Here is a 24,834-nt window from a genome sequence, read left to right on the forward strand (position 1 = left end):
TCTTTATCAGGAGGTAAATATGGGTAGGGGGCTCTGTTACAAATCAGTAACCTCTATGCTGTCCCAGAATTGAAATGGGCTTTCTTTCCTTTTCCAACTTTAACAGGTTCAAGCTGTCACACTCAGCCGTCCTAAAAATCCAATTTTAAAATGGTATATCAATAGGTAAAGTAATGTCCTACACAAAATACTACCCTCAGGCTTTGTTATCCATCCACATATGATAGTATTACAGGCCTAAAAAGCTGTAAAAAACTAGAATGTTACTGCAAGCAGAGGGCTCCACAACATCTTGCTACAGGTTTTCCATATACTGTATTTGCTCAGTAGCACATCTTCAATTTAGGGTCATGGCCACGGAACACATTTATAACAATATGGCTTTAATCCCCATATGACACAGCTTTATTCTGAAATGACTTGTTTAACTCAGCACAGGGAGAGATTCAAAGAAGAGACTGGTCTGTAGCGCTCAGAGCCCTAAGAGGAGCTGACACATTTATGGTCAGGGGCTACACATGCTTCTTCAAACAATGCCGAGAGCTGGTAGAAGAAGCAATGCAACATACTAGGCAAGAAGTGGTAACACACTGAGACGAGGATTGAAAAACTCCCTGCAGATCAGCAAAATACAATGTGAGACCGCAGCTTCTTTACAGCTTCAAGATAAACGAAACTGTCTGAACAGGCACCCCAACTCCCTGAATGGTCGTCAACAAGAATTCCAAATAAGGAAAAAATAATAATATATTGCCCAATGACCTTCTAAACAAATTTCAAATTACCGTTTATTCTCCTACATAGTGACTGCAGTCGGCATGTCTGAGAATTTTAGAATATTGACATACCCTTGGAAAGCGCATAACAATGGGATCCTACAATGCAAACCTTTTGCTAAGATAGGAATAGAGAAATGGCATCTGTAGGAAGCTCAACAATAGACTACGCTGAAAAAAATTATACATTTTTGGTATATCCCAAAAGAAACAAAGAAGTCACTATTGTTTTAACAAGACAGGCTTTGGTGAAAACTCTTTTTGCTGCTCACACGTGGCACAGATACATTACAAAGCCACACAAAACACAGCCCTTAATCAGCACATACTGTATATTTAGAATACTTCATTTCATTGTTTCCCACATTGAGCTGAGGGTAAGAACTAAAGGGAAAAAAAGCAGTTACTTTCTTTGGCCGATTCGGCAAGTTCTGCACCGCAAGGCAAAAAACGTTTTTTTTCTATTGCCCTGTAAACAGTGAGACAACAAAAACGGCATCTAGAACCTAATGTCTTTGCACATTGATTGGTCTGAAAAAAGAAAAAGTCAAACATTTCCTGTCACTTTGGAAGGAAAAGAGAAAAAAGCTTCGACACCAGCATCTGGAAACAAAGCCTTGTAATTTCAGGCAGACAGTCCAAGAACAGCTCAAAAGAATTTAAACAAATCAATCCCCACATGTACTGTAGGTCTCACTTCATGTCTATGTATGTGATTCAATGTGATCCATATTTTAGAGAAAAACAGAAACAAAACAATAAAACTTCATATAAATCCAGTAAACGAGAAGTTCGGTTTCTTTAAAACAGGCCAAACAGGAAGCCTAAACCAAAGGCTCCTGGTGTATTTTCCTATTAGAAGTATGAAAATATTCATTAAAGTGTGAAAATAAATCTGTGGAGCAGCAGTCCTGATAAAAAAGAGCCCACAGAGCGAGTAAACACATCTTAAAAAAAAGACCTGTTTAGGAACAAACGAAAAATTCTAAACATTCTGCCAGCCAAATAAAAAAAAAGAATATTAAGAAAAGATTTTGGCTGGAGTCAAGCCACTCGAAGCCAAACTTTAGCAAACAATGGTGTTTGCTGTAAAGAAAAAGAAACCCTTTTTGAAAGCAGACGACACAAATGACAGACAAGAAATGGGGCAGAAGGCAGTACGCTCTCTTCGAGTCTGGGTGAGCGCTTGTACAAAAGGAGAATTGTTAAAACAGCCCCTGCAGTGAAGATCCTCCTTCCTGCCCCCTCTCACAATTACATAATATGAGATGACAGAGAAACCACTAATATCCTTTTCTGCTTCTAAAACCACCATGAAGAAGCCTTCTCACTTGCTTTTCTAATAACTATGATAATAAAAGAGGCAAGGTTTCGTATTAGTTGCATTAGGCAAGGTGCATTTCAGAGCAGCAATTGTAACGCTGAAGAGAGCCTGACTGAGCTCCAGGTTGAGAGGCCCAGAGGCCAGGAATGTAGCTGAACCAGCCCCAGATGACCCTTTGATGCGCTTGTTGAACTGCAATGGATAGCTTTTTTTGAAGGTTTGTTTATTAAGAAGTGTGCAATCTTACATTATGACCTTGGGCTCTGAAAAGGAAAATTGATGCCACAGGATGTAGGAAGAAAAGACTTTCTTATGAAGACTGACAAAAAATAAACAAAATGTTTAAAATTACAAAAAGGTTTCAGACTTTAAAAAACTAAGCACAGGGCAGGAGACAAGAAGTACGTCTCTCTATCTCTACTTATCAACAAATAAACATTTCTTAATACTTGTTACTCAAGTCTATGGTGACAGTAAGGAACGTGAATAATAGTTGAAGTATTTGGATTATCTCACTGACCAAAGACTGCCTGTGACGGAATAACCTAACAGCTATATATCGCATGAGGACCAGATCAAAATTATTCTAAGAGGCAAAATAAAAAATGCAGGTCAGTGTTAAGCTAGGACAGATAATAGAACCATCTTAAAAAGACTAAAAACTGCTGAGCGAATTTCTCTTAAAGTGAACAAAAAAAGTTTAATGCAGCTGTAATTGAAATAATATGTGTGCGAAAACGGAAAATATTTTGCAAAAATGAAATGACGGATGGCACATGCTCCTCCCGCGTGACAAAGAGAATGAGAGAGCACAGAATATTGTAAATATACTCTATTAAAATGCGTCAAACCGCAGAAAATCATAAATCACAGGGAGGCGTCACTGAGATCTGAAACAGAGCCGTCTGTTTTCTGTGATTGTCTTCTCCACATCTCCGCATCAGAGATGTGCGCTCCCCAACAATGTGTACAGTGGTGTGATGCGCTTCAATTGCACAGGATGAAAGGAGGGATCAGAATGACACTGCTGTACAAAATCCTTACACACAATCAGGAGCTGAAGTGAAAATCTGTTACAAGCATCAACAATTTACTTAGAACCTGCCACCTGGATTCTCTACTAACGTTTTTTCTGTTATCTGTACAGCTCAGTCTGGTTTAGAAGAAACCACGGTTGTCATTTAGCAATCTTTAATTCGCCTTTTAATTAAATTTCTTTAACATGAACCTTCAAAAACATGATAAACAACTAAATTTTCAATAGTCTATTAGAATTAACAGTTTGCTTAAAACAAAATGGCTAAAATTTCAGTAGACCAGAAATTTGTGGTGCTGCTCAAGGAAGACTACACTAGTGCAAGTGTCCGAGAGTTTTGCACAGTAGTGTTTTATTATTGGTAATACTTAGAAGGTTTCAAAATAATAGAACAAGGACTATTAAGTTACTTTATGCTTTTTTTATATCAATGTCTGTTTCTTTTCTGAAATATATAGCCTAACAATTTTAGTGGTTTCTTAATTACAGACTCCAAACTTGAAAGCAGTAAATTTGAAAGGGTCAATTTATTTATAAGTTACAATCTGAAATTCATTATTCATTTGACCATTTCATATGTCTGTTTAACGAAGAACACTGTCTGCATTACTGTGCATCTCCTGTTTCCACAGCCTCATCCTGCGTTTTCATAGACCTGCCCATCAGCTGCTGTCCTTGCATGGGGGTCTGGCTTGTGTTGAATTCAGTACGACTATCATCAGGCAAGCAAGCAAGGAGAACAAACGGGAGGCTTGCCACTATTTCTTTTCTTTAAAAAGAAATTCTTTCTGTGCCTGCGCCTATGAGACGGGCTGGGAGTGAGTTATTCTTGACGATGGCACCATTGCAACAGCTAGCCCTGTCCACACAAGGGAACTCCTCCAATGGGAGCCGGGAGTCCAGCCAGCTCCGGAGGCAGGCTGCCCAGTGCCGTAAGGTGGTCAGCGTGAATGTTGAAGCCCTGCGGAAAGAGCACCGCTGTCTCACTCACCCCCTTCCATCTCCTCCTGCCAGTTTCGGCTGCTGCTGGCGGGGGAGCTGGGCGATGTGTAGAATTCTCCGCTGGGGCTAGTGTCAATGTCGTCCTCCATGGAGCCGGACTTGTGCCTTTTACTCCTGGGGGTGAAGGGAGAGGTCCGTTGGCATTGCGGAAAAGAGCAGATTCTGTGCCCTCAGTACGATGAGCGTCAGGCTCAAGTGCAGATAGTCCAGATCACTGGCATCGCATTGGCTGCTGGTTGCTATCCCAGTCAAACCCCCATCAAAACCATTTAAAATTCTCAGGACATGCAGAAGGTCATAGCTTTATTTGGAAAAGGCCTCAACTCCATTTCCCTTCACATTTGTCCCCATTAAACCTTATGAACAATTTTTTTCCCCCATGAAATCAATGAAATCAAAGTCAATGAAATGATTCTGACAGATGGCATCACGGCCCAGAATAGGTCTTCTGATTTTTTTAAATTTAAAACCTTTCCCGTCTTTTCATTACGTTTATTGATTTACAAGAAGACAATTAAAAAATTAAGTTTTTAATTAAATATACAGTATAAAAAACAAAGCACTGTGTATTGGAATTATTTAACCTCTACAATATACATGAAAAAAGGTGTTGCCTATAGTTCAGGACAGATCTAATTTATGGCGTTGGGATAAACTGCAAACACATCTGTACCGCAAGGTTATATTAAACCAATAACTGCATTTTTGCAAGACTTCTAAATGCCTTTTTAGTTTTAAAGCTGAAATATTCCTGAACTCTCTTTGGTCAGGGCTTTGTCTTGATGCCTCCCTGAGATCCATGCCCCACTCCAGAGCTGTCCCTGGGTTGGGAGCTCAGACCGGCGCTACTCACCCGCTGGAAGAAGTGCTGGGCAGTGTCCTCCTCATGCCCGTGCCAGTGGGGTTCAGGTCGTAGGCCAGGTGACCCTGCAGCTCCCCCAGTGAGAAGTTGGGGCCGGTGCCCGTCACCACAGGAGCTGCACAGACACAACGCGACAAGTCAACAAGGGCCCCGCGCACCCCCTCCTCCCGCCAGCCGGACCGGGCTACTGCCATAAACCCTACGAGAGTACAACAAGGATACCATGGGAAGTGAAATGCCATGCATTTGGCCACAGAAGGGGAGGGGGGAAGGACAGCTAAAAACATAACACAGTGAGACTGCAGGAAAAATTCCACCACACACTCTTCATGCAGTTGTGCTTCAGTTGATTCAGCAAGGCTGCCAGTAGCTTCAGGTGTATCCATCACTTCACAAAACGTTCCCCAGGGCAGGTGTTTGCTAAGCCCAAGTGTGGATCTCCGTGGATCATTTATAGTTACAGAGTCCAGATCTTTTGCTTGGCAATGTATATGCCTGGGCTGGCAGTGTAATTAACAAGTAATCAGGGTCAGACCAGGTGTGCTAATTGGCATTGTCTGAGTACATCTCTGTTCCCTATGGCTTCCTCAGAAAACTCAAATGCCCCCTGTTCTGTATTCACAATAATTCAGACTGTCATGGTAGACGTCTTTTGCAGCAGTGACTGGTTGAACCCATTTGTTTTGCCATTTGCCATAAGCTTAATGCAGTCTTTCCCCATTCCTTGTCTGAGGTCAGTGAAGTTTAATCTCTGGCCAATCTGCTCCCTAGATGGGTGTTTTAAGGCAACATGACAGTAAGCAGCTTTTCCTGGAATGACATCCTGACCCAAGTTTTCTAAGTTGGGGATTTTCAATCTCACTGTCAAAAGGCTGCCCTCACACAGACACAGGAGTGGTGAAAACCACATGGTTGTACTTCTAAAAGTAGAGGCTTTCATCGAAGCAGACGTCGTCCAAAAGGTTTTGATGCAATCCGAATTGCCAAAAGTATCTGGATAAAAAGTACCACACTTGGTGGCACGGTGTTAGCTACAGCCTATGTGGATAAACCTAAAGCAACTTTGTGCCAATCGCATACAACTTCGATCTATGATGCCCAATGATGATCAATATGAAGATTGGCCATGATGGTATGAAGAGCACATCTGAGTGCACTGTCGGCTGTAGCCATATGCAGCTCTTATGAAATTTCACTTCTCATGTTACCTTTAACGTGTCCCTCTTTTCTCGGTCATTTGATCATTGTTAGCTGCTGCGTCGAGCTAAAATGGACAACTTGCTCCACAATTACCCTACAGATAGGAAAGAAAGCATGAGGTAGCTAAAAACTAAATCTCATTTTTCTAACAGGTTTCATAATCAACGATGAAAAGCTGCCAGTACAGAGCTTAACATGTCAGTCTTTCAGTTAAGATGCTGAGAGAACAGAACTGAAGTGCAGTTTTCAAACTAGGTCTCAAGAACTCCATATAATAGCCATACGATAATGAAAGAAAAGCCAACTGATAAATGCATCACACCCTCTGGTTTTGTTTTGCAAACCTTCAAGGAAGGAGTGATTACAAAGGCTATTTCTATTCTTGGATGTAAGGATGGCCTTCACTTTTGACACGTCACCAAAGCTGGGAATATCTGATAGAAAGGGATTTATAAACTACACAGTGCAGCTGGATGATTGAAAAAGAGACCATGCAGAGGATGCAAAGACCAAATGTCAGAGACAGTGATGGTCTGCAGTGCTCTGACTGGTCATGCTTTTATTTTTACTGTGAAAGGACTGGATGCCTTTATTTCCCTCAAAACCTTTACAAATGTCAAAGCTTAAACTTCCAGAGCACCACTTACTCATTCCACAGCATGGCACAAAAAGACAAAAAATTCTGTCCTTTCACTGGCCTCTGCAAGAGATCGTCTGGCATGCACTGAGGATTGCCAAGACAATGAGCAGGTAGGCAAAACTGCAATCCCGACATCCACGAATATGATACCCCAGTTTGTGAAATCATCCCCCCAGGAAAGAAGTGCATGAAATCACAAAACAGCACATGATCAGTATATCAGAAAGGCCACAGATATATTTCTAAACCTATAGCCAAATCCTCCATGCACAAAATCACCTTGACACCCTTCCTTGGAAAGAGACATGTTAAACTAATCAATCAAGCCTTCATGTCTTTGGGAGGTCACCCATGCAAACACTATAACAACATATAGAGTCCACACAGACAGGCACACCAAGCTGGACTCGAACCCAGGACCCTGGAGGTAAGAGGCAGCAGCGCTAACTACCACGGCAGTGTGTTGTCTCTGCAAATGCACCTACAGCAAATCTGTAATCTAGTCCTGTCTGTTACTGTGGCTGTGAGCCTGAGAGGGCTAAGAATAAAAAGCCATGCATAGCTGCCACTGTCCAGCCGTGGCTAACAAGAATCCCACCCATGCAAAGCAATGCAAATATTTTTTCCCATCAAATCATCCTACTATGGTGGCCCACTAACCCCCCAAAAATAATAGGCCGTGGCCACTAGTTTCCCCATGCAGTCATTCAAACCTGTGTGGCTGAAGGGCTTGACCAGCTGGTTAGACCATGGGCCGAGTAAACAATGAGGTGACAAACATTGTCTCAGACCCTGTTGGTTTTCAGTCAGGAGTAATTTCAAAGCCGAATGAAACCTACTGTTGCAAGGGACAAGTACAAAGAGGTCTACGCCAGATCTTCTTTGCCCTCAGTGCATAGCCTGAATATTTAATTAAGTAAACTATGTAACAGTAACATCCATCCACCCATTTGCTTCCAATCCAGGGTTGGAGTGGAAGGTGTGGAGTGGCATAAGAATAAGAAAGTGAATGTCCGGAAGTGAAAGTTTCGCCTTTAAAGTCTTGACTTGAGTCCTACTTGGAATTTGTGGAAAGACTTGAAAACTGCTGCCTATAAGCAAACTCAGGGCAATATGAAGGCTTGAACTAATTTGTCAACAAGAATGGGCAACAACTGCACCAAGCCAGCGTGGAAGGTTGGTCCTAAACCAGTCCTAGCGGCTGTTCATGGCTCTCAATACTTAAACAATCAACATATTTCAGTTTTTTCTCATTACTTTTTTCTGACATTAACTGTAACTTATCTTATTCCTAGAGGTATTCAGTTTGAGCATTCAGGTTTTGAATAAAACATAATTTTTTAAGAAATGTGTATGCATCATTTTGTAATTTTGCGAAGTAGGACACTATAGTAAGAATATGAAGGCACAATATATGGGCTCTGCAAGACAGGTATTTTGATGAGCCTTGCCATAGTCATAAAGGCATGATTTACTGAGATCTCTGCAAGCCAGCTGAATATGTTTAGTGCATATTGTACATAAAATGCATGAATATTTGACTTGATGGCACTAGCTTAGTTGCGCTTGAATTTTCCACTCCTAATAACACTGGACTCTTTATACAACTTTCAGTCTGACAACCAGTAGAAGATAAAAACACCCTTTAAAACCTCTTTATAACATTCAACTGAACAACCATCTTGCACTTTCAACTTCAGATGGAATAACAAAACCACACTGATATATATAAAGAAACTTAATACCCCCCGCTCACTGCCATAATCACTAGAGAATGACAAGTACATGGAACATTACAAACGTTAATAACACATGACACAAATTCTACCCATTATGCTTCGACTTTCCTTTCCATTTTTTTTCCACTGCAAAGCAAATTAAGTTGCTATGAAAATTTATGTCCAGATTATAAATCTGTCAACATTACTGTTATATACTGTGTCTTAAATCTACGGCAGGCAAGAGATTTTGAATAAGGAGGTGGTGATCTGATCACAAGCTACTTCAGCAGGGCAGTTATATTCAAGGTTTGTATCAGGCTGTGTCCCTCAATGCTGTGGCCTTGGCTAATTAAGAGGATACCTCCTCCCTGGGTTACCTATGACTCGACACACATAAATCTGACTTTGCATTTCCTGCACTGAAATCTCAGTTAAGGAATGCGTGCGTTAGAAATATAAAGAGAAGTCAGTGTGGGTGAATGGCGAGGAGCGTCATCCTGTCTCCATCAGCGTCCAGCAGGGCTCTGTTTTACACCCTGTCTCCCTCTGTTCTCGCACACATGCCGCCTCCCCAGTCAGCCACCCAGCCCCTTTGCCGAAAATTGTGAGCAAACCGTTCAGCAATTGTTGGGGACGGTGTATTTTATTTTATCACTGAACAGTACACTACCATACTGTACATGTGCATGGTGCATTTATTGTGTCTTGTACATGTACTGTGAGTGTTTGCTATATTTTGTGATTATTGTATTTCATTCTAGGGGTTTAATTTTTTTTCCCACGAAGCCGCATGTTTTATTTATAAACCTCGTGCATGGTGATTCTCTGTACTGTATGTTCTCGTAGAGGCAAAGACTTTCGGAAAGACCTGCGGAAGAGAGCCCGCCCAGCGGCCGGGGAATGGGTCTGCAGGACCGGGGGCAGCCCTGTCCCCGGCGAGAGAAACAGCCGTCCAGGCCCGGAGATACACGTGTGGGGGTGAAATGAATGATCTGGGCAGCTGCCCGTTGCGGGCGTGGAAAATAGCACGGGAATAAGCCTCTCCGGGTGTTTCACCTGAAAGACGGTGAAAACTGCCGGACAGAGACCCCGTCCAGAGGCGAACCCTCAGCCCAGGCGCCTTGTCCAGGGCAGATCTGCCGTTTCCTCCACTGCTGTTTGGAATGATGTCGGCCCCTGTGCTGGCTGCTGACCCCAAGGCCACCATGCTGGATACAGCAGATCTAACCGATACAGAATAACGAGTGCCCAGACAGGACTTTCATTTTCCCTTGTGACTGTGAAACAAATACAAGGAACCCCGTACTGTAAGCACACTGCTGAATTGATTGCGTACTTATGCAGTTAAAAGGAAATTAGATCTGAAAAGGCAAGGCGATGATAATTCAGTGAATGGAACTGCAAGTCTTGTAATAAACATAATGATATTCTAAAAGAGTGAATGTTGAAGATGTCTGAAAAAGAGAATTGAAGATCTGTCCTCAAAATGCACTTCTCTCCGTATAGTCATGCAATTCTGAACATTTGCAAAGGAAATAAAAACTGAATTCACTCTACACATCTTTACAAGTTTGATAGAATTTCAGTATGTATTTTGAAAACGACTGTTTTTATTTTATGTTGAGACAATCTGAAATTGCCAGATGGATTTTTCCCTTCCCTGCTAACAGCACTGACCCTTGCTCTGTTTTCCACAGGGAGAATGAAGGAGAGCAGACAAGTTGCTCCAACACACCTACAATCTAGTCACTCATCTCTCTCCACACAGCAAGATCCATAATGTCTGACCGGAAGACTGGTGCTCTTCTCCCAGAAGCTAACAAACGCCATCTCGATCACCACCGAACCCAATACCCACTGTGGAAACCACTGCACTACAAAACGTCTAGTGCATGAGACCTTGTCCCACACAAAACAGGATTACGGGTGTGCCAAGGCTGGGTTAGTTTCAAAGTAGTGAAAACATTTGCTTGCTTTCAGAAACGGTCAAAATTAGAGAGATGCCATACCACTGATTTAGGTTTAAACTAAGAAGCTGCAGTTTTTCTGTAAATCTTGTGATTACAATTTTTAAAAAAAAAACCATTAAATATGTACTGTATATGTCTATTTACAGTACCTAGTGCAAATAAAACTTCTCCCGTATTTATTGCTACGACTTGACTCATCCCAGTTCCGTGTAAACTAATGCCACTAATAAATCTAAAAAACCTAATTAAAGATTTTATCCACGGGTTAACTATCAGTCACATCAAAAACCTATCCCCAACTGCACTTGCACTTTTCATGTTAATTCTGCAGTGTACTGGCATCTCTGTGAAAGTGTGCCAACATAATATTGCATCGGATTCGGCTTCCCATAGGCTCCCACTTGTACAGGCCTCAAAGTCTGAGCACATCTTGGGCACTGTAGTCCACAGATTACTGGCTCAAAACTGTCATGTTGCTTTCTTATTTGAGACTACAATTAAGCAATTCTGAGCCAGCAGACACAGGTCTGGGCTAGAAGGACTTAAGGTCAGCCAAAATCCTGCAACAGTGACCCCAGGGCCTGCCGGGGAACCGTGTGCCTGTGGTTTTATCAGTTGGAACGACTTCAGATTCCCCATCTGGTAGCTTGGCTTTCTTATTTGCGGTGTGGACGTGCAGTGTGGAAAGAACAGCTGGCCTGAACCTGCGCTTTTCAGAGCCTGTGCGCATGTTCCTGGCCTCTCCCTTCAGGTGGCCCAGGGCTCCCCTGGGTAAAACACAGAGGGACTCAACTGGCGACTGCAAAATGGGGAAGGCTTACAAAAGTCATTTCCATCTCCCAAATGGGAAACAGTGGTGTACTTCATCAAATCAGTAAATCCACAAAATGCTTGTCTTGAGATCCTGCTCATCTTTGCCATATCATTCTGTATTCCCAGATCCATCTGAGACTTTAAAGCTCTTCTTTAAAAGTTATTATCAAGGAGTAAAAAAGATTCTGAACAGCACTATACAATAGATTAAAAAAAATCACAGTACCAGGCTTGTTCAAAGCTTGCCATCCAGTACTTGGATTTGACTTTCTGGTGTTAATACCTGTCAATGTCATTGTACAGGAACCTGCTTGAATAGCATGATATCCTCCTCTCATAGAATTGTTTTAATTTGCTGTTTGTTTGTGACATTCATTTTGCAAAATGAAATATGGAAGAGTTACGTTAAGAGGACAGCTACAGAAAAAGGTTTAAAAACCAAGCACATCACTTCAATTAGAATAAGGTGGCCACTACATCAATGGCACATTGATGAGACACACAGAATCTGAGATTTACCGTTTAGCTTTTAATTCTTTAAGTGGTTTACCCACTATCTACATAATCCTAAAAGGCATATCCTATGAAATTTTGATCATCTATTTCTTGGATTTTATGCACTCTTTAGTGATCCGGTATGATCCACAATTTCCCACTTTATGTGTGAAGTATCTCCAGATACTAATGCTCAGAGCATTCCGCATGGATTTCCTGAAGAGGGTTTAGGCCCAGGAAGAACTCTTCATACTAAACCTGTGATGTCTGTGGATGGCAGTTAGTTTCATTCCAGCTTTAACTGTTAATTACTAAAGTTTAGATGACCTAGTCTTTATAAACACAACAACTGCCATCATCCAGAAACAATGCTTTTGTATGAAACAAATTCCATTCCCATAACATAAACAACCGACTACTTCCAGAGTTATAATTACAGAAACACTGGGATATTTTGCTCCACAGACAAAACTTTCCACTAGCATGGAATATCCTCCGTATGTGTTTAAGACTTTAAACCTAATGAAAATTAATATCTACATGGAGACATACAGATACTGTTTCAAAGACTGAAAGAATAATTATTGTGTTCTATGCTTTGTCGTTTCACCCTAGATATAGCAGTAAAACGTTCTTTCAAGACACAATAAACATTCACTCAAAATCTATTTATCATGGGTCAGGCAAACTACCCATAAATCACATAAAAAATAAATACTGATAAAAAAAAATGGTCTTACTTCTGGAGACTTGCACCAATTCTGTTACATTAAAAACTCCTGAAGTCACAAAGCTTTCCTGAAATTCGGGGGCATCTGCAAGAGACAGAGAGGAGGTCACAACAGCGTCCCACAGGAGGTCTCATGCTCACCAGACACCTGGCCTAGATGACACACCCACCCTCTTCATCATCATCATAATAATAATAATAATAATAATAATAATAATAATAATAATAATAATATAGTTGCTTGTTGATTACTTAATTTGTAGTTTGAACAACAACAACAACAACAATAAGAATAATATCAGCTCAATTAAATGATGAGTTGGATTCACATATCAGCACTTAAAATGACTGAGGAAGACCTTAAGTATTGACTTTCCTTCATATAATATTTCAGGTTATTACAATTATATTATACATATACATATATTGAATTCTATAAACAGTTCTGTTTGAATTAAAATCAGTTTTGCAGTCAATCAGAATTGATATTTAAGACCTTAGCACGTTTGTAGCACATATTTTATTCCTCTCTCTTACCAAGTGAATCAGTTTTTGTTACACACAAAGCACTGGTTACCCAACAAAATATAAGAAGCATTACTGAGGTTTAATAGCCTATCACCTTCAACAATGTCACACTCAACACACAACCATGATCTTTCCATGAGATTTCTTTCTGGTTCACATCGTCCCGATCTTAGACTGATGTTTTAGGCTCCTTCAGGCTTCTGTTACCACCCAAGCCCTCATGATCGAGACCAAGGAACGACGTGTGTCCTCTTACATACTGTATGTAAAGCTGGCGCTGCTTTTCACAGCTCTGGAGGTAACTTCACTGGATAAATTGATAAGGAAATAGAAGCCTTAGCTGGGAATACACCTTGTTTATTGGCATCACAAAAATGCCACGTTGACAGAGACATTTAACACAGTTCCTACACTCTGCTGGGGTGAATAAATTGAATAGAACACAAGATGAAAATGAGACTTGAAATAAAATTCAGCTTTTCCATTGCAGAATCGCAGGAGTACATTTCTTCACACTATGCAACTTATAATTAAAACCATCTTCCCAGTCAGAAAGAACTAAATCTCTGTATGTTCTTTAGTTATTTAAAAGCAGCTGTGGGTTGACTTAGTATTCTCTACAACCAATCAGACAAATGAGGGTTCCATTAAAATAGCAATAATAATACGAATGTAACATCTTTATTACTTAATTACATCTTTGTGGAACTAGGGCTTCAGCCATATTAGAAGACACATTCAAGAAGTAGGAAAACAATTCAAATATTAAAGTACATTAAAAAAGGAAGTCAGATGTTCACTGAATCTCAGATCATCCATACAAATATAATATTTGAATGCTAAATTAAACATCTAGTAGTTTTTTTTTTTTAGAATTTAACATGTTATCTTCAACAGTTCAACCTTTTTCTTCTGTCAAACTGTGTGGCAGTGCAGTGAAGTACTCAAACCAAATAAAAAAACCAGCTCATGTGATAACCGAGGGAACTGAAACACTGAAATGGGTGTTTCCTAAAGACTATTGTAGGTATTGACATGTCTCACTTTAGCCTACAGATGGATAACTACTGCTCTCGAGAGACAGAATAGGATGTTCTCTTTATCTCTTTAAATCATTAAAAGCTGTATACCAATGATCAGCTCCATTACAGCAGCTCATTAAGAGAAGAGGTGGGACAAAAGTTTACCAGCTTTGTGGCCTTCCAGGACTGGAGTTGTGCATCACTGCTTTAGCCCAAATCAAGTTTATTAATAAGTGTAGTTATAACCGAAATCATAAAATGGCGAAACTCCTTGGTAGTTTCCAAGTGTGCTACAGGGAAGATGAAGGATGAGGTGAGAAAGTTAATGGAAAGCACAACCTCTGTGACATTAAATAAAGGAGAAGAGTTTAATCCTCACTTGCCTCTAAGCATCACCACATTCGAAATCCATTATTTACAGTTTCAGATTCCAAAGCTGTGTTGCTCTATGTAGCATAATCAGATCAGTTCCCCTTCCAGAGGAGTCCAACAGGCTCAGCATGGCAGTTTCATTTCTGATCAATATCTGCATGATGCAATTAAAATGCCTGATGAAAACTTTGATGAATTACAAACTATGTGCCTGCAAAATATTTAGATTACTATGGGTTCAGCAGTGTTGGTGAAGGTGTTGGACTTCATCCACAAGCCAATCTGCAAAATCGAAACAGTTTTGAAAAGAGGAAAAAACAAACTCATAGGACTTTCGATATAGCCATGAAGCTACTTTAAAGAAAGATATCTAGTGTAGGCAGGTCTTTGTAGATAAAGCCTGTAAAATGCTTAGCGTTTCCTGGACCAATCTATTGCTCTAGACTCCTGACAAACTTAGCTATAACATGTCCACATCTACCTCTTTTATTGTTAGAAGGAACATCTATACAAGTTTATATCATCATGATTATACATACCATCAGAAATATGCATTTAAGAGCTTAATGAGTCTATGTTTCCCCCCAGTGGGGGGAGCTAACTGTGCACAGCAGGCAGTATGAGAGGATATGTTAATTTACAGTAGGGTAGGAGGCAATTATGAAGCAAGTGCAAAATACAATGTACAACTGCAAAATTTTGAGTAATGCTCAACTTTGATCTATTTGTAAAAAGAAAAATAAATTGCAATATTAATGCAGTTTATTTTATGTTTTCAAAATCACAATGGGTTTATACTGTATCGATCACAAAGCAAATAAAAAGTTTTATTACAAAAAGCATTTTCAGCTTCTCATAATATTAACAGAATGCAAACAACAATTTTAAGGATTATAACAGAATTACTTATTGATATGATTTAAAATCATGTGCCGGTGGTAACAGCGGGCTGGAATGTGTGCCTTTATCTGTTGATCACCGCAGCAAGCTAAAGTGTTTTCTAGAACTTAATTTTCACTCTTATAAAATGGTCTCTGATTTTAACTCTCATTTTAGCAATGCAATGGCTTTTAGAGGAGTTCCCTATTCTATGCAAGGAGAAGTGGATTGCACTGCATTGCTCAAAGACATGAGCTGAATGCACAAACCCACTGGGGGAATTCTGTCATCTGCATCACTGATCGGAGAGTGCAGTTTACAGTAGATGTCTGCTCTTACTGTAAATGGCTTAGAGAAGCTACACAAATCTGCTGGCAGCACACCTCAGTAGTCAGAATTCCACCCTAGCTATGATGTAACTGTGGTTTTGTGGTAACTGCAAGGTAAAGAGGTTATAAGGGCTGATAACCCACTGTATCTCCCACTGAGCAGGTTTCACCCCAACACATCCGCCCACCAGTAAAACACAGAGCCTGCTTCCTGTGGCCACCTAACAGCCCTCCCAGTAACTTCCTCTTTGCATGACCTCTGCCCTCCCACTGCTTCCTGAGCTCAATGGATTGTGTATCTGTTCTGTGAACTCAGGGACTCACTAGATAACTAGTTCCCAAGACAGACCCTATATAAAGCTGTTTACATAGTTCTTTGTTTAACAAGTTAAAACACTTTGTTTTAACATTATGATTTTCTTTTAAATGGGCCTTCAAATTTTTTACATACTCTTAGCATCACTGTAATGCTGAGCACAATGAAAGGTGACTCCTGAGTGTCTCAAATAATCAAAGGCCTCTCTGGTGTAAGAGCAGTTTGCACATTATAGCCTAGAATTCACTGCTTTGAATCTGGCCTACAGTACTGTATGTCATCACGGCATTATGTGTCTAGAATTCCGCCAAGACACATTTCACAACCACTGGGGTAGGGTGGCTTGAGAAATTGACTAGGATTAATTAAACTACAACATGCAACGCCAAACCCCATGGATTGTGAGGGGCCTGTGAGCTTGTGGTTCTGTCATAGAAATCCATGTCTTTTTTATCTCAGGCACTGATCTCTGCTGTTCAACAGTGGAAAAAAGAGGCACACAGGAAGCAGTGCACATTTCAGGAGATGCATGGCCATGATGTCTACCTCTGTGGTGAAAGGGACTGTAGTAGGGAGTTATGCTAATCATCAAGTGGAAAATCAAAAACTGGTGGCTATAAAAACTATGTATATTAATAGGCCATTTGTAAATGTTTATAAACCCTATCCCACTCGGATGTCTAGAAAACCAGCCCTGCTTTCCAAAAGCAAGTGCACTACAAAGGGGATATTTTAAGGCTCAAAGTGCATCATACTGTACATGTTTCAGCTTTATCTCAAGCAAAGAAAACAGAGCAGTTCACGTAACAGGAGGACAGAGCTGACTCTGCACAATGCTTCAAGGTGCTTCAGATTGAGGACACAATCACAGCGATACACATCCAGAGGGAATTGGTGCTTCTCATCACTTGTGAAAAGCAGGGAAGTAAAACTGCCAGAATGAAAATAACTTTCCAAGTGGAAGCTGCAGCAATGAAAGTCCTGAGCAAAGGTATGCAAAACCTAAAACATATAAAAACGCTCTGCATGTTTTTAAAAGTAAAAGTTATTACTACTCATGTGCATTCAGACATTATTATTATTAAGATTATTATTGACACTTTGCATGGACAAGAGGGCCTTAACACTCTGGATATACTGTACAGGAGTCTACTTCCTCTTCCTGCCCTATATGATGTTTATTGGATAACCTTCCTGGGATTGTCTATAGTGTTACAAACAACATACTGTATATTATTTACTGTATACTGTATAGTTAGAGACGTAGTTCATTCCTGTACTTTTAAGACTTCTACAAGCTCACCTTCTTCACCTAAAGAGGGCTCAACAGCCCAAACATTGTGGGTTATTTTCTTCTCAGCTTGGAATTAGCCTTCACGTGTTCTTCAGCAGCCAGTGCATGCTGACGCAATTCACTACTCGAACTTCCATATCACATCACTCAATTCTGCAAGGAATTAACCTTTACTTGCTCCACATTTTGTCATTCATTTATGGGTTTTGGTGACACAGAAGCCTCTACATCTTTATTTTATTCATATTGGTATTTTTGTGCCATATCACAATATTTCTTGAGGTTCTTTCTGCACACACCTCAGAATGAAGTGTGCTGTTCCTGACTGTGGGTAGACACTGATGGGAGGCAGTGGCGCTGTGCTGGTGTGTTGAAGGTGCAGATGTATGGGACTACAGAAAGCACTCTTACCCATAGTGGCTGTTTTACTGTCCTCCTGGTCAGAACCGATCCCTGTTCTTGGACTGCTACTCTGTTCAGACTCTGAAAGAAGGAAAAAACAACAACAAAAAACACTTCAATATCAAAGGCACTGGAGTATTTACAATTAAATGTTAACAGGTTCTCGTAAAAGTGTTGAGATTCCATTTATAACCAACATCTTCACATAGTGAATAATCCCCAAATCAAACGGTGTAGTCCATTTATTTGCAAATGAAGAGCTCTATTCAGGTCACCGCCAAGTCACCTCAGAAGTGAAAGCCATCCGAGTTTTCACATGCCCTTTGGTGCTCGAAGATCTGCTCTCCTTTAAGATTGCCGTTAAGTGAGTACAAAATCACAGCCCCCGATTGCTGGCATTACAGTTGTGTTCCAGATGTCCTGAGAAACCACCAGCCACATGCGTGGTCATGTCCCAGAGGGTGATTTAATGATCGAAATGATCAAAGACAACAGTTTTTTTCCATTGTAAAGAACAACTTTGTCTTGTCGGTAGTTATTTCCTAATATGAAAGGTGTGAATATTTAGTCAAATTTAGTTCAGTAAAACATAGAAAGACAATACATAAAAGATAATTAAAGATAATTCCTGCAACTGTATTTACCGACAACCCTGTATGTTTTCCTTAAACCTATCATTTCGGGCCTGGACAGTACTTGTACACTGCCAGCGTGACTTAGGAAAGTGGCTACACAGAGAACCCACACACAACAAAATGCATGAACGGAGCAGGAAAGGGTTAACCCGAGTCTGCACAGGGATAGAGGCTGCTGGTTCTCTGAGGTTGTGCACGAGTGACCAGCCTAGTGCTCTGCAGAGCACAAGCAACTGATCCTTCCCAGAGGATATAAATAGAAGGCAGTGAGAGTGTCAGCAGAAAGCCAAGGCCACAAACTGGTATGAAAGGGAAGGCCAGAAGGGTGCAAAAACAGCTGCCGAGGAGAGGGTTTTTTTTTAACCGGGTTGTTGCTGTTGTTGTTGTTGTTGTTGTTGTTGTTAGTCTCACGCCTTGGCTGAGAAGGGGGGACGTTTGCCAACGCGTCAGTCAGTCTTCGGCTGGCAGGGGATGAAGATCGAGTAAAGCAGGCAGCCTCCGACGGACAGCTGAGAGAGCGCCAGTTATCCTACAGGCAGGACGCCCTCTACAGTGGCGAAGAATAAGGGGGCCGAGTCTGGACAGCTTTGTTATTAAACACAGTCCTTTCATCGGCACACTGTAGCATAGCCTCTGAGGTTCTGGGACACCTATTACAGTGGTTTAAACAACATACAGTGTAATTAAGGCAGAGCTTTAATTCTAAATATATATTTTCTGTATCTTGTATCTCCAGCCAACCTGTACTTCCATATCTTGTTCCAGTCAAGGTGTCAAGGTCCAAACTTAACCTTTCTTTACTAAAACGGATCTTAAAACACAGCTTGGTACACTACAGTTTTTTATGAGAGCAAATGCTTTACCATTAAGGTACACCCAACACACCGATACACTCCCAGAGGCCGTGGAGATGCATATAGAGCCTACTCTGCCAATGTCATTCTTGTTGAAACAGGCATCACACAGTCTCTTTCAAATTCTGACCTCAGTAAAAAAAAAGTATTGCACTGGGCCCCGTTCACCTTCTAATTTCTGTAAAGACAAAATTCTACCGATGATAAAAAGAGCCATATATTTGCTCAAGATGAAGATGTGAAAAGACCAGAATTGCAAGTCAGGGCTTGGGGCTCTGCTAGTGCAGAACGCAGACTTGTCTTTTGTTTTAAGCTGAGAATCTAGGGTTGCCTCCTCCCAAAAGAGCCGAGATGCAAGGCGGGGACGGTCTGGGTTTGATGTCGCCAGAATATTTTCACCACTAAAATGAGCCTGGGCAGACAGCAAGACCAGAGGAAGCACAAGTGACTGAAGGCCAGCTCACAGCTCAAGGCTTGGATTGTGCGTCTTCTCCAGGGCTGTCAAAGAGACTGACCAGGAAAGCATGCCTTCTGTTCTTCACAATGTACAGTATTGTGTGTGTGTCTGTCCGCCTGCTTATCCGCAGACTGGAATCTGTTAAAAGATACTGGTTGCCTGCCAATCCACAAACACCCACAACACACACATACTGGTCAGTCCCGTGACAGATTTTGTTTGAACTGGCACCTACAGTATTATGACACCTCAGGAGCAGCACACAGATCATTTGCAAACCTTACTTTCTCTAGCAAATAAGGAAGCTAGATGGGCCTAATGGCCTCCTCTTGTTTTTAACTCCGCGATGCAACAAAGACAATTATTTTCCTCAAAATCATTGGAAGCAATATGGCATCTCAACCGGATAAATCGTATTTCCGTGATACAAACCATTAAAATTCCTGATAAGTGGAATAGCAAAGGACCAGGAGAGTCGACATTAAGTATTATTTCTTTCAGGGATTTCAAAGACTGTAGATTACAAAAGGCACTTTTAAGTTGCAGTTCTACACAACGAATCAGTGTAATTCAAATCGATTTAAACAAAAGATTATTTAAATTTGGCAGTTCTGTGTCGTCTCTCCTCTCTACTGCAAGCCCTTCCCCCTTAGTGCAATCTAAAGCATCTCTGAAAACATTAGGCAAGACAGAGAACGTGTGTTCTCTAAATCACATTACTGGTATGATAGTGTGCAGGATGGATTTGGAAAATCTGCTGATGCCCTTTAATGCAAAAACCCAGAGCTACATTTAGTGTGATGCAAGGCATTGAAGGGCAACAGGTCTAGCTGCTGTCTCCAGATACGAGAAGTTTGATTTTTTATTTATTTTCAGGAGGAGTGCCAATCATAGTTCTGATGGGTTTGTAGCCAGCTGGGGCACTGCCAGCCAAGAAGAAGGAACAATTCCAATTTTTCTCCTGCAAAGTAAAATCCCATCTCCCCGAGCGGCGCTGGCTGGGCAGGCAGCCCTCGGTGGGGATCCAGTCCAGGCGGCGAGAGAAGAGAGCGAGAGAGAGACCGAGAGCAAGGGCACAGGCACAGCACAGCCCTGCACTCCGTCAACAGCCCCGCACCTCACTTTTTTACTGCGCGCGGGGAAAAATACACCAGAACCAAGAACAAGCCAAAACGCAAAACAAGAAAAAAAACGTTGGGTTGGAAAAGTGCTCAAACTGCTCGACGGACACCGAGACACGCGGCGTGCTTCATTTCTCAATCGTTTCTGGGCTTTTTCTGAGTAGCCCCCTGACTATAAGTAAGACAAAAACAAATCTGGAGGAACCCGCGCCACTGAATGATGTCAAAGCAGGAGCTGTATCCGACAGCCATTTTCTATCAGGAGTGGGGGGGATGGGGCAGCCATTTTGTGTAGTGGTTGATCTTAACAGACTTCTAGGGGAGGATATTCCTTCTGCTTTCGACGTGTGAATCCACAGCACTTTGCTGAGTCTCTGCACAAACGCTGCTCGCTGGCCAGATAAAGCACGGGAGGCAACGAGGCCGCTGGTTTCACCAGCACATTGCTCCACGGCGTGATATTCCTGCGTCTTCTGAGAACTGTTCCTTCGTGTGCTTACAGAAACGCTGTGCAGGAGATGTGGCAACTGGTATTGTCATTTCTTTGAAATAAATGGTCCCCAACACCCTCCCTTGCCTCTCGCTTATTCCACGTACTGTAAATAAACTTTTTTTTGTTGTTGTTTCTATTTTATTTTCACGCGAGTCTTCTTTGGCTCAGGTCTGCTGAGCGCCAGAGTTTTTTTGGCAGACATTTCATGTGCGGAGGAGAGTGCAGCTGGCAGCCATTTTATATTGCTCTCTCTCTCTGTCTACCCCCCCCCCCTCCTTCAGAGCAGGAGAATATAAAGTACTGCCGGCCCTGTAGAGCAGTGCCAACATGTCCATGTGCCAAATCACCCCCTTCAGAAGAAAAAAAGAAAGGGAGAAGAACGCCAGCTAAGAGTTGGCAGAGAACATTGCTGTGAAATGACCTAACGTGAAAGACATTCCAGTGGAGTAACTCAGGAATTAAGCTAGTAACAGCTAAATAGCAACACAGGAAATGTTTAAAGGCACAGTTACAGAGGTTCCCTCTTATCTTTAAAGCTGTATATCTGGATGGCACAACCCACCTTAAAACGTAAAAAACCCCAGCCCACACACACACACGCACAACTGGGTTCGCTCGTTATCTGCAGGCTTCACAAGATTTTACAGACTTCTTGTTAAACTCTGGGAGCGGTTGTATTTAGAGCCTGAATAAGTACACACACACACAGAAATTCAGGGAGAGGAGGAGAAAACCACCTCGCTGTATGTCAGATCGTTAAAATAATATAAAAAATTATTTGGGTTTTGCATTTCAGCCTCCAAGTCGCTGCACAGTCCCCTTTTTCTATCTGTATGAAACGAATGAAAGTTTTATCCAACCTTGCATCTTAAGGCAGTTCTACACCGTAATCCAGCTCCAACACAGTATTTGCCAACAATCCAGATTACTTAATGCGTGCTTTCATCTGTACTGGGGTTAAATAAATGTGCTGAACATCAAGCTCTGCTGCAGAGCTAATAAACTGGCATATATGAATGGCAGCAGAATCTCATCCTTCAGGGCAGCGTTTCCTTTGCTCTCGGATCTGGAACCCAGGTGCTTTCCTCACGGACAGACAGAGACGGATGTCTCTCGCACCCCCCACGGCATCCAGGAGCGCCGACTGTGCTGCCAAGAGGAGCGCGGAGGTGTCGGCCGCAGCCCTGCCAAGTCCTCTCTAAACAAGGCGCACCGCAGTACAGTGGCATCACCCTCGCAGCAGCAGTGCTGCCCTGGCTTGGAAAGCCTCACAATGAGCCTCTCGCGGCACTGGGGCGGCAAGGGAAAAACATGCAAAGCCTTAACAAAGTGAAAAATGAATGCAAATATGTTGAATAAACGCAGTGCAATCAATCCAACTGTGTTAACACAAAAAGGGCATTAGCAGAAGGAAACAGTGCTGCGGATAAACACTTTTTCTGGGGCTCTAGGCTGTAATCATGCTCAGTGTCCCCAAGTGTGACAAGTTGGTCGTTCTCAATTCAGCCACAAAACAAAGTCACTTTTATATCCCAAGACCTGCACAGTCTGCCAGTGTCCTGAAGGGGGCAGAGTTAAAGTCAGCACAGCTCTGTAGGTGCAGAGCTCCTTAAAAAAATAAATAACTCCAGAGATCCTGCTAGTCTTTGTTTGAAAAACACAATCTGCAATTTGTTTGTTACATTAATGAGGCTCTTGTACTTCCATTGCTGCAATATTCTTTAAGACACAGCTCTGTCAGAGAATGGCACATAAAATCTGAAACATTAGTTATCAAATCTTACTTTAACACTGAATTCATGTCACTGTGTAACCTAAGTCTCGATTCCCAATAGGTTTACAGAACAAATTTTACAATTTCAAATCTTTATGTTATTTTTTCACATTTTGAAGCAACTGTGAGACTGAAGACAAAGAACTGACATAATACATATGGGTATTCATAAATGTGAAACTGAGACGACCAGGCATTATTCAAAAGTATCAGAACTGTCTTTAAGTGTTTTATAAAACAGAAATCATCTGGTACTATGTAAGGCGACATGAATAACAGTAAAAATTATTTTTGGTTCAGTATATTTATGTTTCTTGCATGTGAACAATGGAAACCAAATTCTTATGAAGGACCTTGGCAACCCTAAGTTTTTTTTCAGATGATGCACAGCTTCCATTGAGAATCGCTGCCCTCACCTTGTCTCTGCCATCCACACAGAACCCCAGAGGAGTTCAGGCAGATGAAATTTCACTCAATCACACTGCTGAGCCAGATCTTCTTTTCTCCTAGACAATTTAATCAGGTTTTAGAGCAGAGTGGCGCTTGGTGCTATCAGGCTTCCTCTACCAATCCTCAAATAAAATCTGTGACCAGGGGCAATCTCTTCTCACATCCGAAGAGTTTTTCTTACAGACGTAAACGAAGAGCTCTGTTGTTTATTCATGCGTGTTGTTGTGTTATTCCTGTGACAGATGCTTTCAGTACCACACCTCTATGATCTTAACTGCATTCCTTGTATGGTTTGCACCCTGTGCCTGCCCTCCTACCTTTTGTGCTATACCTGTGCATCACCACTGCGGTAACATATAAAAGCTACAGTATGCGGTCACTCCCTTGTGTTAAAACCATATCACATAACAGTGTGGTAAAAATCACACATGAAATACGTACCATATTAAAACCCAGGCCTAACACGGTTTTATTCTGTCTGTTACTACGACTAACAAGTGGCGAATTATATGGGAAATCTAAATTTAATTTTAAATCTCCCTCAGCCCGCAATGCTCACTACATTAAAAAAAAAAAACGAATCTTCTCCTTTACATGAGCTTTGCATAAAGACTGGGTGAAGCCAACAGGTGAACTGATATAGCTTCTTCTCCGCCACTGCTGACGCGCTGAAGTCTGGCCCCCGGGAGCCCCTCGCCTGCGGGGAGGAGCCTGAGAGGAGGTGGCTCTGGGGCTGGCGGGTGAGCGGCGTACAAGCGGATCAATACTCCTCCAACTGCACAGCGCGCCGAGTCGCGGAGCTCAGGCTGGCAGCATCAGCGCTATCGACCCGGCCATCGACCCGCGCGCTCCCACTGCTGATTAACATTTAGAAAGAGCTGGAGAGAGACACAGGGAGAGGAGGAAAATGACAGAGGGAGAGAAAACGACTGGAGGGGTGGGGTCGGGGTGGGGGGATCCTCCGGTTTCTCTCCCGAGAGAAAGCAGAGCCCAGAGAGACAAGCTGCTCGTTCTAAATGGGAAACGGTTACTTTCACCACATTCCCTCTAGAAAAAAACCAAAACAAAAACAAAATGCTGAAGTAGCAGCGGGTGACTTGCTTAGTTCCTTCATGTGAGTTGATTTTTTTCCTTTTCATTATGAGAAAGGTGTCATCAATAATGACTCCCTTTTAATCATGTGAAACAGGCACAACAAAATAGATCATGATTTTTGCTTTTTGAATTTTCCAAATAAATTTAAAAAAAAAAACAGATCCACCCACGGTGCGGCTGTTTTGCATTGAATTAAAAAAAGTAAAGACCAATTGTTCCGTGTGTCACACTGAGTTTACTGGAT

General features: G+C 41.7%; 1 protein-coding gene across 7 annotated transcripts in view; it reads right to left on the reverse strand.

Annotated features, from left to right (window-relative positions):
- Nucleotides 1-24,834, reverse strand: part of nfic (nuclear factor I/C) — a 155,864-nt gene that overhangs the window by 40,141 nt on the left and 90,889 nt on the right. For 5 of the 7 annotated variants that reach the window (XM_088907943.1, XM_088907941.1, XM_088907945.1 and 2 more), the window contains exons 3-6: nt 17,721-17,792; nt 12,580-12,654; nt 4,992-5,115; nt 4,128-4,252 (exon numbers count right to left, since the gene is read on the reverse strand). In XM_088907943.1, coding sequence (XP_088764069.1) covers nt 4,128-4,252; nt 4,992-5,115; nt 12,580-12,654; nt 17,721-17,792 — 396 coding nt within the window. The remainder of the gene's footprint in view (nt 1-4,127; nt 4,253-4,991; nt 5,116-12,579; nt 12,655-17,720; nt 17,793-24,834) is intronic. The other 2 variants (XM_088907947.1, XM_088907949.1) reach the window with 1 other exon arrangement.

This window comes from Atractosteus spatula, chromosome 28, assembly GCF_055471065.1.
Source record: "Atractosteus spatula isolate fAtrSpa1 chromosome 28, fAtrSpa1.hap1, whole genome shotgun sequence".
NCBI lineage: Eukaryota > Metazoa > Chordata > Actinopteri > Semionotiformes > Lepisosteidae > Atractosteus > Atractosteus spatula.